Here is a 15,290-nt window from a genome sequence, read left to right as displayed (position 1 = left end):
CCCCCAACCACTTCAATGGAAGCTTGGCTGATGAGCCATGCAAGGTGTTTCCAAACCCAGAGGTCTTTGCCACTGCCCCACCCCTCACCCCCTCTTCTCGCTTCCCTTCCAAGTCTTGCTCAGTTATGCCACAAAGGGTCTGATAAACAAGAAGGGGATGGGAGGATGCTGTCACATGGCCTTAAACCACAGTCTTGCTTCCTCCTTTCGCGCAGTGCTGGAGAGCAGAGACCCAGGCAGGTAGTGCCACCGATCCTTCCGTGGGCCCTCATCCTCATGGTCCCCTGCATGAGGATAGGATGTCGCCACAGCAGTGAGGCGGTTAGTGTGCAGCCTTTCCTGGTCTGAGGTCCAGAGCCACCCCACTGGTCTCTCCCTCCACAGTCTACTGAAGAAGGTAAGCTGGGCTGTGTGTGTGGAGGGGAGGGGAGGCCACCATGGGCCTCCATGCTGCAGGCAGGCATTCATAAGGCTCAGCAAACCTCAGCAGGGTCCACTGGGTCCTTTAGGACCACATGACCTTGGACTTGCTGTGATGACAGGGAGGGTGTTACTTTTTCTTTAGTCTGGTGAATATTCAGACTGAGTTCAGTGTCTCTACAAAGACATCTCCTGGAGCAGGAGGCAGGGTGAGCTAATGGGCAGAACACTAGACTTGGCGAGAGAAGTCTGACTGTGGGGAGATTGCAGTTTGCCACAGTAAAGGACTACTGCTTTATGCTATAGTGGATAGCACACTGGCCTCCAAACCAGGAACTCAGAGTTCACGATCCTCTGGGATGAGTTTCCTGAGTAAGTCATTGAATTTTTCAATGCCTCAGGCAAAACTCTAACATTATAAACTGCAGAGAAAACTGCATTGGCAGAAGGAGTTCCCTGTACCTGTGAAATCACAGGTCTGGTCTCTACCCTCCCTTCATGTATGACTGGTCTATCCTATTCTTGGCTTCCTCTTAGTCTTCAAGATTGGTAGAATGCCCGATGGTCTGGGTTCTGCTCCTTCCTAGTAGTGAGACTTTAGAACCCACTCCCTCTTCTATAAGTCTCCTATCTCTTCTCCTCGGGTCAAATGGTGGGGCTGGACCAGACCAATTGTCCTTAACCTTTTGGGTACAGTTGAAACCTAGGGACCCCTTCTCAGAATTGTATTTTCAAATGCATAAAACATGAGTTGACAAAGGAAACCAATTCAAGTGAAATAAAGATGGATTTTTTCCCCCATCAAAATTCATGGACTCCTTATAGTTAACCAATGATTCCCAAAGGAGGGACCTCAAAGATCACTTCCATCTGGGACATTTTCTATTCCATTACAGCCCAACCCAACTGGGTTCATGGACTCTGAATCCTTGGGAGATAGGCTGGGAGGTCCAGTGAGTATACCGGGCAACGCCCTCTGCACCCTCTCTTTGGGTGGACTCCCTTTCTTCCTCATTGTGGGACTCAGGCCCCACCCCTTCTTTGAAAGCTCCTCCCGTGGCACGGCTTCCTGGGAAGAAGGGTGGGACCTGCTCCCCTTGCTTCCTCCCAAGATATTGCCAGGCGGCCCAATGCAAGTGCTCATTTTTAAGCTTGCCCTCCGTCACCAGCCTCTTTCTCTGCCTAGTACGCTTGACTGCAAGCCAGGTCGATCAGGGGTGATTGAAACCCACAGACACCGGAAGAAGCTGTTCTGCCTGGATGATTTGACTTCTAGAAAGCTTCTAGTTTTCACACGAAGCCACAGTCTGGCGGCAGTGGCAGGCTGAAACCCTCACGGTTCCCCTTGGGGATGGGGATGGGTGTCTGGGGATCCACGCACTCATGGGAAGAAAGCTCAGGCCTGGGCTAGGCAGCCACAGTCCACTCCATCCTAACCTGCTCCATCATCCCAGGACTGGGGGACCCTTAAGACCCAGAGTAAATCCAAGCCCATTTTCTCAGCCACATTTAGATGATAGGTACCAGGACTGACAAAGGTGTCCTTTAATGAATGCATCAATCAACCAATTCAACAACAAGTATTTATTCTGCACCTAGCCCTGACTCTAGGTGCCAGAGATACCAAGACAAACATGAAATATGCCCTGCCCTTAATGAACTTATATCCTGATGGGGGAGATGCAAATGATAAACACATACAAGACACATACAAAATGAATACCAAGTAACTGGGAGGAGATGGAGGCACTAGCAACTGGGAGGGGGCAGGGTATGCTATTGGTATCGTAGATTTAGAGCTGGTCCAGTCATTCAGTCAATCCCCTTCATTTTGCAGATAAGGAAACTGAGACACAGAAGGTGCTTCCATCAACCAAGGATGATTGGGGTGGTAGGTTGGGACCTCCAATAAGACCTTTTCTCTTGTGTCCTGTTCCTGGCCGTGCTCTCATTTGCCCCCGTGCCTCCTTACACTGTCCAGACTGTATTTGGGGAGCTAGCATCAAACAGCAAAAAGATCCCTGGGTTTGAATCCCGACTCCGTCAGGTATGACTTATGATACCTTGGAGAAATCACTTCACATCTCTGGGCCTCAGTTTCCTTATCTGTGAAATGAAGAGAGGGGCGGGGCTGGGTGAGGTGATTTCTGCAATCCTATCTGCAGAGACTTGTCTGAGCGCCTCTCTTCTGCTCCCTTTCCTCAGCACTTTATAGGTCCTAGACTGGCCAGCCTTTCCTGTCCCAATCAGGCCTAGGGAGAGACGTATTGGAAAGAGCCATTCTAATGATTCACATTCATCTAGATTTTTAAGGTTGACAAAATATTTTCCTTCCAACAGCCTTTGGGGATGAGGAGTGAAAGGATCATTATTCCCATTTTATAGATGTGGAAACTGAGGCTCTGAGAGATTAAAATCACACAACCAGAAGGTATAAGAGCTGAGATACGAAACCATGTCTCGACTCTTATTTTTAGGGCTCTTTCCATGACGCTGAACTTGTACAGAGAGGCTGGGGACCTCACTTCCACCCTCCCATTCCTGATACCACAGGCTGATCTGACTCCTTAACCTTCCCAACCCTCGTGGGCCTGGGTGTTGAAAACAGAGGGGCTCACTTGGGTCACTGTCTTAGGAGAGACGATAAAGTAGGCTTTGGGATACAACATGGCCCTGCTAGAAAATAATAAGCTAACATTTATAGAGTGTTTTAAGGTTTGCAAAGTGATTTACAGATATTATTTCTGATTCTCACAGCAACTTTGGGAGGCAGGTGTTCCTATTGTCCCCATTTTTATTTATTTATTATTTTTGGTTAGGCAATGGGGTTAAGTGACTTGCCCGGGGTCACACAGCTAGTAAGTGTTATGTGTCTGAGGCTGGATTTGAACTGAGGTCCCCCTGAATGCAGGGCCAGTGCTCTATCCACTATGCCACCTAGCTGCCCCCCATTATCCCCGTTTTACAGATGAGGAAACTGAGACAAACAGAGATGAAGGAACGTGCCCAGGGTCATGCAGCTGCTAAGTGAGGTCAAATTTGAACTCCATTCTTCAGGTCTAGTGAGCGCTCTGTGCACTGTGGCACCATCTAGCTAGTCATACGCCCTTTCTGTTTCCTTAATAATATAAGAGACTCGATATCTAAGGCCCCTCCTAGATCTGATATTCTGTGACATCTATGTTCTATATTGTAACATTTTATGTTTAATGTTGCAACATTCTATGTACTAAGTTTCCTTCTAGGTCTGAATTCTCTAAACCTCTATGTCCAAAATTGTAGCATTCTGTGTTCTGTGTTCTAGCTTTAGAGCTTCTGTTGAGTTCCCTCCTACTCAGTCACTTAACGAGTATTTGTTAAGAACCTACGATGTGCGAGGCATTGCGCTAAGCGTTGTTGTTCAGTAAGTTTCGGTTGTGTTTGACTCTTCGTGACCCCGTTTGGGGTTTTCTTGGCAAAAATACTAGAGTGGTTTGCCATTTCCTTCTCCAGCTCATTTTACAGTTGAGGAAACTGAGGCAAACAGGGTGAAGTGACTTGCCCAGGGTCACACACCTACTAAGTGTATGAGGGTAGATTTGAACTCGGGTCTTCCTAAGTGCAGATATGGGGGACTGCCCACTGTGTCTCCTAGTTGTCTGATAAGTGCTTAGGGATACAAAGAAAGATGAAAGACAGTCCCTGATCTCAAGGAGCTCACAGTTTAATGGGGAAGAGAACATGTAAGCAAGTATATACAAACAACATATAGACAGGACAGATTAGAGATAATTCCCAGAGGGAAGGTATTCAAATGATAGAAAGGTGGGGCAGCTAGGTGGCACAGTGGATAGATAGAACACTGGCCCCGGAGTCAAGAGGACTTGAATTCAAATCCAGTCTCAGACATTTGACACTTAACTGGCTGTGTGACCCTGGGCAAGTCACTTAACCCCATTGCCTAGCAAAAAACAAACAAACAAAAAACCCCAAAAAACTCAAATGATGGAAAGGGCCGGGAAAGTCTTCCTGTAGAAAGTGGGGTTTTAGCTGAGCTTTGAAGGAAGCCAGGGTTGCCAGGAGGCAGAGAGGAGGAGGGAGAATGTGTTTTAGGAAAATTAATTTGACATCAGAGTGGAGGATGGATTGGGGAGAGACCTGAGACAGGCAGACCCTTCCCAACCCCCCCCCCCCAGGAACTATTGCAATGGTCCAGGTATGAGGCACCAGGGTTGGGGCAGTGCCTGAGGAGAGAAGGGAGACTATTTGAGAGATGCTGGAAATCAAGCAGAGATGCTGCAGAGGTGAAATTGAACAGAAATGGTGCAAAGGTAAAATGGACAACAGATGCTATAGAGATGAAGTTGACCAGAGATGTTTTAAAAGAGAAAATTGGCAACAGATGCTGCAGAGGTGAAATTGACCAGAGATGTTGTAAAAGAGAAATGGACAAGAGATGCTGCAGAGGTGAAATTGAGAGGCCTGGGCAGCAGCTTGGTTTTGGCAGGTGAGAGAGAGAAGCTGATAGTGATACTTAGGTTTTGAGCCTGAAGGACTGGGAGGTTAAAGTTGTCCTAGATAATAATAGGGAAGTTGAGAAGAGGGGAGCATTTGGGTGGAAAGATAATGAGTTCAGTTCTGAACATGTTGAGTTTAAGATGCCTGTGGGACATCCAGTTTGAGATGCGCAATAAGCAGTTGGAGATATGAGACTGAAGGTAAGGAGACAGGCTGGATACATATATCTGAGAAACATGGATATAGATATGATAATTGAATCCACCGAGATCACCAAGTGAAATAGTATAGAGGGAGAAGAGGAGAGTGCCCAGGACAGAATTAGTGGGTATTTCCTTGATGAAGATTAAAGATCCTGCAAGAAAGATTAAAAAGGAGTGGCCAGATAGGTAGGAGGAAAACCAAGAGACAATAGTATCAAGGAAACCTAAAAGAGGGTAATTGACAGCATCAAAGGCTTCAGGGAAGTAAAGAAGGAGGAAGATTAAAAAAAGGTCTTTAGATTCGGCAGTTAAGAGATTCTTGGTAACTTTGGAGAGAACAGTTTCTGTTGAATGATGAGAGTTAAGAAAAAAGTGAATAGGAGGGAAGTAGAGGCCTCAATTGTAGACCATCTTCTCAAGGACTTTAGCCTCAAGAGGGAGGAGGGATATAGGAAGAGAGTGAGCTGGTTGGATGGCTAGATGGTTCTGAAATCCTATGTTCTGGAGCCCCTGCTCTCTCTGACCATCGACGATTATCTTGGCCATGGTGGCGCACTCCCAGAACAGAGTTTTCTGTCCATCTCCGTAAGTTGCTTCCTGGGGAAATGAAGTATCCTCAGGGAATTGTGGGTGCCCAATTATTGAACTCTCCATGTATCAGGTTGAATACCTCTGAGTATAAGAGGTGTGTGTTGGGGTGGGGGAGGGAGGGAGGGTGGAGATGCAGAATCCATCCTATTTCAAGCCTCAAGTCTCCTACTAGGCATTGGCCTGTCCACCGACCTCTCCTCTGGTCAGGAGGGAAGTCGCATGGGAGCCTTTTCCCCAGACCAGGATGTTCCGCTTCAGTGAAGATGCCACAACACCTCCAGAGAAACAGTGGGTGCTCTAGTGTCCTGTGACATCCTCCAGTTTCCAGGAAGTGGTTTTGAACTCAATCTTCCTGTAACTGGCCCCTAGCTCCACCCTAGGCCTGATTTCTGGTCAGCTCCTCCTCACTGTTCCTCTGCTGCCAGGGAGACATTTTGTTAGGGTGAGGGCCTCCTGGACCTAGTTCTCTTCTTCAGGGCCAGGGAGAGCAGATTTAGGGAGTCAATGTGGCCAGCACTGGCCTGCACCCGACTGGAGAGGCTCACTGGATCACAGATCTAGGGTTGGAAGAGACCCCAGATGCCATCTAGCTCAACCTCCTCATTTTACAGAGGAAGAAACTGAGGCCCAGAGAGGGAGAAAGACTTTCTCAAGGTTACACAGGTAGCAATCGGCAGGACTGAGATTTGAAACCAGACCCTCTCACTGTTCCACTCAGACTGAAACTAGGGAGAAGAAAACGGAGAGACTCGTCCATGTTTCCTGAGAGGTTCCTTTTCCCGGGGCATTCTAGAACCTTTTGGAGTCCAAGGATCTAGGTTCAAATCTAGATGCTACCACTTACTACTTGTGTGGATCTAGACAAGTTGCTTCATCTCCCTGAACCCCAGGTTCCTCACGTGTAAAATGAAGGGAGCTGGTCCCCCCACTCCCCCCATCACCTGAGCTTAGCATGGTACCTGGCATGCAGTAAGTATTTAATAAGTTCTTGTTGACTGACCATGACTTCTTCAGGCAAAACACCTCTGTTCCATTAATTTTTTTAAAAAATTAATATTATTTTATTCTTCACTTAAATATGGAAAAAGAATTCAATATACAAGGTAAAACAGAAAAAATGATTGTATATAAAATTGTCAATCTCTATTATATACTGCTTTTTTTATATATATTTATAAGTACATATGTACATATAAGTATATATACACTTTGAAAGTAATATGGAAGGACAGCTAGGTGGTGCAGTGGATAGAACACCGGCCCTGGAGTCAGGAAGCCCTGAGTTCAAATGCGACCTCAGACACATAACACTCACTAGCTGTGTGACTCTAGGCAAGTCACTTAACCCCAATTGCCTCACCAAAAAAAAAAAAAAAGTAATATGGAATTATATATGTACATGTAATGTATATGTATGGATATTTCTACGTTACTTTCAAAGCTGTCTTGCTTGTCTGTGTCTCCCTCTGTTCATTTAAGGGCATTTTCTTTTAAATGCTTTAGGGACCCTCTTTCTTGTCCCATATTTTATTCTTTGCCAACATTATTACTAGTTCTCTTTCTCTTCCCCTCCCCTCCTTCCATTGGAAAAGAAAAAGAAAAAAAAAATCGTTCACACAAATATAGATAGTCAAGCCAAACCCAGCATTGGTCCTGTCCAAAAACGTCTGCCTCATTCCACACCTTGAGTCCTTCTTCTCTCTCTCAGACGTGGGTAACGTGCTCCATCCTTGGGCCTCTGGAGTCCTGGCTGCCCGTTGCATTGATCAGGGCCCTGGTCTGGGTCCTTTAACTACTTCTTGTATGACAATTTCTTAGTCTCTGCCCCAGCCTGGCCATCTTCCTCTGATAGGTCAGTGTTGTAAATACAACTAGCCATATCCCTATCGATGTGGTGTGATCAGCATAGAGCACAGTGGGACACCGTCCCCAGGCCTGGACGTTGGGAGGCTTTTAATGCAGCCTGAGAGATTGTATTAGTTTTCTTCATGCTCTAAGACATCATTAACTTGCACTGACCCTGAAGTCCACTAAGCCAGGGGTGCCCAAGTCAGCTTCAACTGGGAGCCTATGGTTAAGCTTCGTCAAATCAGGGCCCGATTTATTGTTTTATTGATTGTCTAGACTTAAGAAAGTGAAGGAGGAAATGGTAATAATGTAAATCAGACTTTTTTGTTTTGAGGCAATGGGGTTAATGACTTGCCCAGGGTCACACAGCTAGTATCTGAGGCCGGAGTGGAGCTCGGATCTTTCTGACTCCCGGTCCAGTGCTCTATCATCTGTGTCACCTAGCTGCCCTGCCGATTAGACTTAAAAGTGGGTCCTACATTTATCAGCACAGACTTGGGACCCTCTCGAACAAATCTCGAATGATTTTTTTTTTTTCACACAAATTGCTATCTAGTCTCACCTCCTCCACATTGTAGCTGTGATTTTTTTAACCCGTGTTAAAACTTTCTGTATGTATCTCTATTAAATATCGTTTAGGGCAGCTAGGTGGCACCATAGTGCTTAGAGCACCGGGCCTGGAGTCAGGAAGACCTGAGTTCAAATGCGCCTTCAGACACTTAGTAACTGTGCGACCCTGGGCAAGTTACTTCACTCCGTTTGCCTCAGTTTCCTCATCAAATGAGCTGGAGAAGGAAATGGCAAACCACTCCAGTACCTTTGCCAAGAAAACCCCAAATGGGGTCACGGAGAGTCAGACACGACTGAAACAAATGAACAATAAAAAATAACATCTAAGCAATTTCTGGCCCCCCCACCAATACCCCACACCAGTCAAATTTGTCTCCTCACTGTCCCTCCAAAAAGTTCTTCCTTCAATTAAGCTGAAATCTGTCTTTCTGCAACTTTCCCTCACTCTCCTGGTTCTGCCCTCCACGGCCAATTACAGCAAGCCTGTTCCCTCTTCCACATGACAGCCCTCCAAATGCCTGAAGAGAGGGAAAGTATTCTTCACCTCCTGGCTCTCCATCCTCCTCTTCAGCCCCAGGACAGGAATAGGTATAGGTTCATAGGACTTAGAGTCGGGGTGACCTGAGTTCAAATCCAGTCTCAGACACTTACTGGCAGTGTGACCTTGGAAAAGTCACCTAAGCGTCAGTTCCTTCATCTGTGAAATGGGAATAGTAACAGCACCTGCTTCCAAGGGTGAGGAGAAAATGAGATAATGTGTGTGAAGTGCTTTGCAAACCTTAAAGCATTATGCAAATGCTCGCTGCTGTCATTATTCTCATAGAATTTCGAGGTGAATGGGCTTTGGAGCCCATCTCCCCAACCTTTTCGGGTCATCGAACTGAGCTGCTGAATCAGTGAAGCCCTGATCCTTATCTTCCTTGTCTTCTAGGTATCATGTCTGTGATTGCTTTCTTCTTCCTCCTGACCCTGCAGCCTCATGGGTATGGGCAGCCCACCGGGGCCAGCCAGACCCCGTGGACAAGGGGTAAAGCGTGGGAGGCCAGAGAGCTCTTGGTCGACCGAACCAAGAGAAGTTTCCCTGACGACGACGACGACAGTGATTATGAAATTTATCAGACCCCAACACCAGAGCTGATGCACAGAGTCAATTTAACTACGTTGTCACTAGTCACGGCACAAGGAACGCACCAGGGTTCCACGAGTGTACCTGTATCCGTGGACTTGGTCAAAAGTGAACCCACCACACATGAGACCACTAAAGGGAAGCTGGCCACGGAGGAGTTGACTATGGAAGCTACGGATAGGAGTACCATGAATCCCACCGTACCTACTTCAGGTTTGCCCTCCACAGGGCAGCAGACCACGCATGACCTCACAACGGAGAAAGTGGTTACGGATGTGCCAGAAATCGTTGTCTCTACCACGGTGGAGTCAACTTCCAAGGCCACAAGTCCAGGACAGCAGTTCATCCATAACTCCACTGCAGGCGACGTCAGCACAGATACAATGGCTATCTCTACCACGGGGAAATCGGCCACAGACCCATCAGCCACGGTCACCCTGGCTTTGGACACAGACAAGGCAGAGACTCTAACCCCTACCGTGGGGCAGCTGGTCACAGATTCTGCTACCACAAGGGAGCCACCCACCAGCCTCCCAGGAGAGCTCAAACCTAACCACAGCAGCCCAGCTTCCTCTTTAAATGATTCGGCCCTTTTTTTCACTACCGTTCACCCCCTACACAATTTTTCTACCACTTTCTCCCCACCTTCCTCATCTGATGCACGTTCAGATCCTCCTAAGCCCAAGGTAGCCACTGGGCAGATTGGACTGTCCAACACCACTGCCCTGGTGGTTATGGCCACCACCACCCACCTGCTCTTCTCTGACCAAATCCCAGTGAGGCAGTGTCTGCTGGCCGTCCTCGTCTTGGCCGTCATTGCCACCATCTTCCTGATCTGCACTGTGGTGCTGGCCGTCCGCCTCTCCAGGAAGGGCCACACTTACCCAGTTCGGGATTACTCTCCCACTGAGATGGTTTGCATCTCCTCCCTGATGGCTGAGGGTGAGGCACCACCCATGGCCAATGGGGGCCCAGTGAGTGCCAAGACACAGCTTCTAAAGCCTACCCAAGGCCCTGGGGACGACTGCGATGGGGATGATCTGACCCTTCACAGCTTCCTCCCATAATCCTCACTGACCCACCCTGCCTCTGTGGAAATGCCCTGAAAGGGATCAGACAAAGGTGGGCCCTGTGCCCGGGAGAGATGGGCATGGGAATTCTGAATACTTGGCCCCAGGGAGGCTGAGAGGAACTAAATGGAAAGTTTACTTGAAGCTTCTCATTCTCCTTGGTTGTAAAGATGGAGTCCTAGGACCTGAGTTCAAATTCTGGCTGTGCTACTTACCTCTTGTGTGACTTCAGCACATCTCTTCCCCTCCTTGGGCCTCGGTTTTCTCATGTGTAAAAAGAGAGTAATTGGACTAGATAACATCTCTAAGGTTGCTTCCAGCTCTTAAATATGATCCATAGACAAGGAAAGCTCTGGTAGGGGGTGGGGAAGAGGAGGAGGCATTCCCTGAAATACGTTACTAAGAGAACTGAGTTCCATAACAGCAGAACATTATGAACTTGGCGGGGGGGGGGGGGGGTCATGATGAACAGGGAAATGAGAAAATGCCTCTCCTGTGTATATCTATGTGTTTGAAAAGGTATTTCTATTTACGCCAATACTTCAAGGATCTGTGCTTCTGCTGAGGAGAATATGCCTTCCTCCAGTGCTGATTGCAATCCCTCCGTAACTTACTAGTTGTTCTCAGAGAGTTACTGGACGTGAAAAACTCTATCTTGTAGCTGGCCTGGGGATGAGTGAATCTGAACTTTGCTGGGCTGGTCCTCGGACATGGACGTTCCATCTACTCCTGAGACCTTTGTAGAATCTGCCTAAGCTTTCTCTCCTCCGGCATCATCTTTAAGAGCCTAAGGTCACCTCCTGGCCACAGAGACAGGACAGACTCAGGCTGCACTGGGCCCCCAGGTCTACTCTGGGCTGCGTGTGCACGTGCACGTTTACACTCATACTCACATACACACACACACACACACATATACACACTCACACTCACACATACACTCATACACACACACACTCTCTCACACACTGACACAACACACTCACACACTCACACACACATCTTTAGCTGTCCTTCAAACAAGACAAGCCATCTCTAGACTGAGCATGTGCATTGTCTCTCCCCTACATCTGGAATACTCTTGCTTCTCATCCCCACCCCCTCTTTTCCTTTAAGCCCTAGCTAAAATCTCACCTTCTACAAGAAGTCTTTCCCATATTGCCCTAACCTTAGTGCCTTTCCTCTTAATTATGTCGTTTGTCCTGTCCATCTCTATCTTGTTTGTACATAGCTGTTTTCATGCTGTTTCCCAGATTAGACTGTGAACAGGTACTGGTTTTTGCCTTTCTTTGTATCCCCAGAGCTTAGCACAGTGCCTGGCACTTAGTAGGGGCTTAATTTAATGAAGGCTAGTTGACTGACAAACACACACACACACACACAAACACACAGCAAGAACAAGGCCTGTTGTTCCAAGGCTGGTTCTCAGCGCCCTCCCCATCTGATTCCCTGCTGTGATTCTTTGCTCATAAGCCAGAAGAGACCATCCAAATCCACTGGAATTCATGAGTCTCTGGAAAGGCTGAAAGTCAAAAAACTTAAGTTTACTTCCTATTTCTGCCACTTATGACCTGTGTGACCTTAGTCAAGTCACTAACTTCTCTGACCTTTTCTTTCCTCATCTGTAAAATGAGGGAGATGAGCTCCATGGCTTCTGAGGTGCCTGAGCCAGGATGCTTCTCAATTTTCCAGCCAGGTGGCAGCTTTGTTGAATAGAGACCTCAGTCCAGGGGGTGGGGAGATGGCAGAAGTCCTGGCCTCAGGATTAAGGGGTCCATCAGCTTCCCAGACTTCCAAAGGGTCCCTGATACAAACACAGGTGACAAACGCCTAGGCTATGATAAGATGCTGATTCCTCAGTCCAGTGTTCGAAACCCTCCATGATCTGATTCCTGCCTACTTGTCCAGCCTGATTTCATGCTATATTCCAATTGAACTGGACCACCCACTGTTCCCCAAACTTGCTGTTCTGTCTCTTACGTCTGTGAACTCGTCCAAGTCTTTCCCCATGCCTGGAGTACCCTCCCTCCTCATCTCCATCTCTCAGAAACCTGCCTGCCTTCAAGGCTCATCTCAGGAGCCAACTCCTCCATGAAACCTCTCCAGATCTCCTGTTAGTGATTTCGCCTTCCCCCAATTCTCTCCTGCTAGAGATTAATGTATCAGCAAATATTTCCTTAGGTACAGATTATTTCCCCCTCATAGAATGTAAGCTCCTTGAGGGCAGGATGATTTCACTAATTTGTCTTTGTAGTACTGGTGCCTTGTACATAGTAGGTGCTTACTGTTGGTCTAATTGAATTGATGACAGTAAAAATGTTCACCCCCTCCTCTGCCCTATTTACTTCATTCTATCAAGTCTCCAAGTGGCTCAGTCTTACAGGGAGCTGACAATCTCTCTTTTTTTCCCACTGGGCCTAGGTGGTGGGGTGGTCCTCCTATGATAATCTCCAAGGAGCCTTGAATGATGCCTTGGGCTTTTAGTTGGCAAGAAGAAGGAACCAAATATTTTATCTTTTCTATACTGGAGTATGTGATTGTATATATGCACAGAGGTGCCCAGTGGTGACAATAAAGACTTGTTCTTCTCTTATTAATTATCTTTCCATTATAAAGTCACTATATTTTCATGAAAAACCAGATAGGTAGGTCTCTCGGTGGGGGAGGGGGGCGTGGAGAAGTTCTTTGTGGAAGAAACAGACATATAAGGTTAAAGAGAAACCATAGCTACCTAGCTAGCAACAGACATACACACGTACCTAGCTAAATAGATGATAGCTAGATAGTTACTAGGTAGGATAGATAGATCGATAAATAGATGGATAGATGGATGGATGGATGATGGATGGATGAGTAGACAGACAGGCTGATAAATAGATGGATGGATGGATGGATAGATGGATGGATGGATGAATAGATGGAACACTTAATTAATGTTCCATCAAAAGCAAAGGCTACAGAAGAAAACAGGCAGATGGGACTGCTAGATAAGAAGAGGGTGTTTGAGAATCGAACTTGGATTTCTGGACTATGGCTTAAAACAAGCAGTGACAGGGTCCTGGCCAGAGATAGAGTATACCAAATCAAGTCCACTTAGAATGCATTTGCCTGGAGTTTTACAAATCCAAGCAAAAGGATTTTAAATGGACAAAGAAGAGGAGGGAGAAAAATGCCTATGTATATACACTAGAGAAGCTACAATACAAGAAGAAGAACATTAGTATAGATGTCCCCAAATTCACAGTATAGACATAGAGGAGCCCTTTTTTAAAATATTATAAAAATATCTATCTAAAACAGAAAGCATGTCTCATATGCAATGGGAATACACTAGAATCTTTTCCAATAAATATGGGAGTGAAGCAAGGATACCCACTCTCCCTGCTATTATTTGAAATATTAGCAACAATGACATATGAGAAAGAAATTAAAGACATAAAGATAGTTAGAAAGGAGATAAAACTGTCCCTATTTGGTGATGGTTTTACTTGGAAAACCCCAGAGAATCAGCAAAAATACTCATTGAGACAATAATAGCTTCAGCTAAGTTAAAGGCTACAAAATAAATCCTCAAAGATCAACAGCATTTCTATATAATAACAACAAAACACAAGAAGCAATAATAGAAATGGAAACCCCATTTCAAATACTGACAAAATAAATAAAATATCTCAGGGTCAACCTACCAAAACACACAAAATAATTCTATAGATTCAATTACAAAGTGCTTCTTAATATGGTTAGTGTGGAATAATTACTATATATATTTGTAATTGATTTGTTTTTCTTGTTTTCTAACTGGGTAGAGGAGGAAGAGCATTTAAAACTAAAAAAGAATAATTTTTTTTAAAAAGAAAGGAAAAACAAAAAAAAATACAATAAAATAGATGAAACAAAAATAAAACATAGTGGTCCTTAAAGAAAAAAAAGAATTTAAGTAACTGAAGGAATATTTAGTTGTCATGTCTAGGCTGTGCCAATATAATAAAAATGACAGTGCTATTAAAGTTAATCTACACCTTTAATGCCATACCAATCAAATTACCAAGGGGATATTCTATACAGAACTTGATAAAATAATTGCAGAATTCATTTGGAAAAACAAAGCATCTAGAATATCAAGGGAAATGATGAAAAAGAACGAAGATGAAGGGGAAATAGCACTTCCAGACTTCAAACTATATCATAAAACAGCAGTCCTCAAAACCAGTGGTGCCAGATTGAAACAGAAATAAATCTCCTTGAGGCTTCATATTGATTCAGAAAACCACAAATTAGCCACAAATTATCTGCTTTGCATTGTATTTTTATTTATTATGTTAAACATTTCCCAATTACATTTTAATCTGATTCCTGACATTTCTGCTCCCAACCACTAAAAATAAGAGAAATGAAAATCAAAACAACCCTGAGGTAGTTGGCAAACACTCTGAAATTTAGCGAAGATGACAAAAAGCAATAGTCACTGTTGGAAGGGCGGTGGAATAATAGGCACACCAGTACATTGTTGGTGGAACTTTGAGATATTACAATCATTTTGAAAAGCAATGTGGAATGGTGCAAATAAAGTGATTAAAAAGTATTGACTTTTTGAACCAAAGAGCTTATGCTTCAAGGAAGCCATTGATAAGATAAAGTCCTCATATACATGAAAATACTTATGGCAGCACTTTTTGTGATAGTAAAGAGTTAGAAACAAAGTTGATGCCCATCGATTGGGGAATGTCTAAGCAAATTGTGGTACATGGATGTAATGGAATATTACTGTGCTGTAAGAAATGATGTGGGTGATACAGAAAAGGATATAAAGATTTATGTGAATAGAAGCAGAGTAAAGTCAGTAAAGTCAAGGAAACAATATACATAGTAACCACAACAATGTAGTACACCTAAATGGAATGTAACAGAATTATAAAGATCAAACAGGACTCAAATGAAGAGATGAGAATTGACACCCCCTCTCAA

General features: G+C 45.2%; 1 protein-coding gene across 2 annotated transcripts; it reads left to right on the top strand.

Annotated features, from left to right (window-relative positions):
* The first annotated feature begins 215 nt into the window (after positions 1–215).
* SELPLG (selectin P ligand) lies at positions 216–12,922 on the top strand. Of its 2 annotated transcripts, XM_027864740.1 has the most exons (3): positions 216–397; positions 2,258–2,467; positions 9,061–12,922. In XM_027864740.1, the coding sequence occupies exon 3, from the start codon at positions 9,066–9,068 to the stop codon at positions 10,320–10,322; it is 1,257 nt and encodes a 418-aa protein (XP_027720541.1). In that variant the 5' UTR covers positions 216–397; positions 2,258–2,467; positions 9,061–9,065; the 3' UTR covers positions 10,323–12,922. The 2 variants fall into 2 exon arrangements, with proteins under 2 accessions (XP_027720541.1, XP_027720534.1); XM_027864733.1 differs by lacking the exon at positions 2,258–2,467.
* Positions 12,923–15,290: the final 2,368 nt, after the last annotated feature.

This window comes from Vombatus ursinus, unplaced genomic scaffold (assembly GCF_900497805.2).
Source record: "Vombatus ursinus unplaced genomic scaffold, bare-nosed wombat genome assembly UNPS02001287.1, whole genome shotgun sequence".
Lineage (NCBI taxonomy): Eukaryota > Metazoa > Chordata > Mammalia > Diprotodontia > Vombatidae > Vombatus > Vombatus ursinus.
This window is presented reverse-complemented; position numbering and strand designations above follow the sequence as displayed.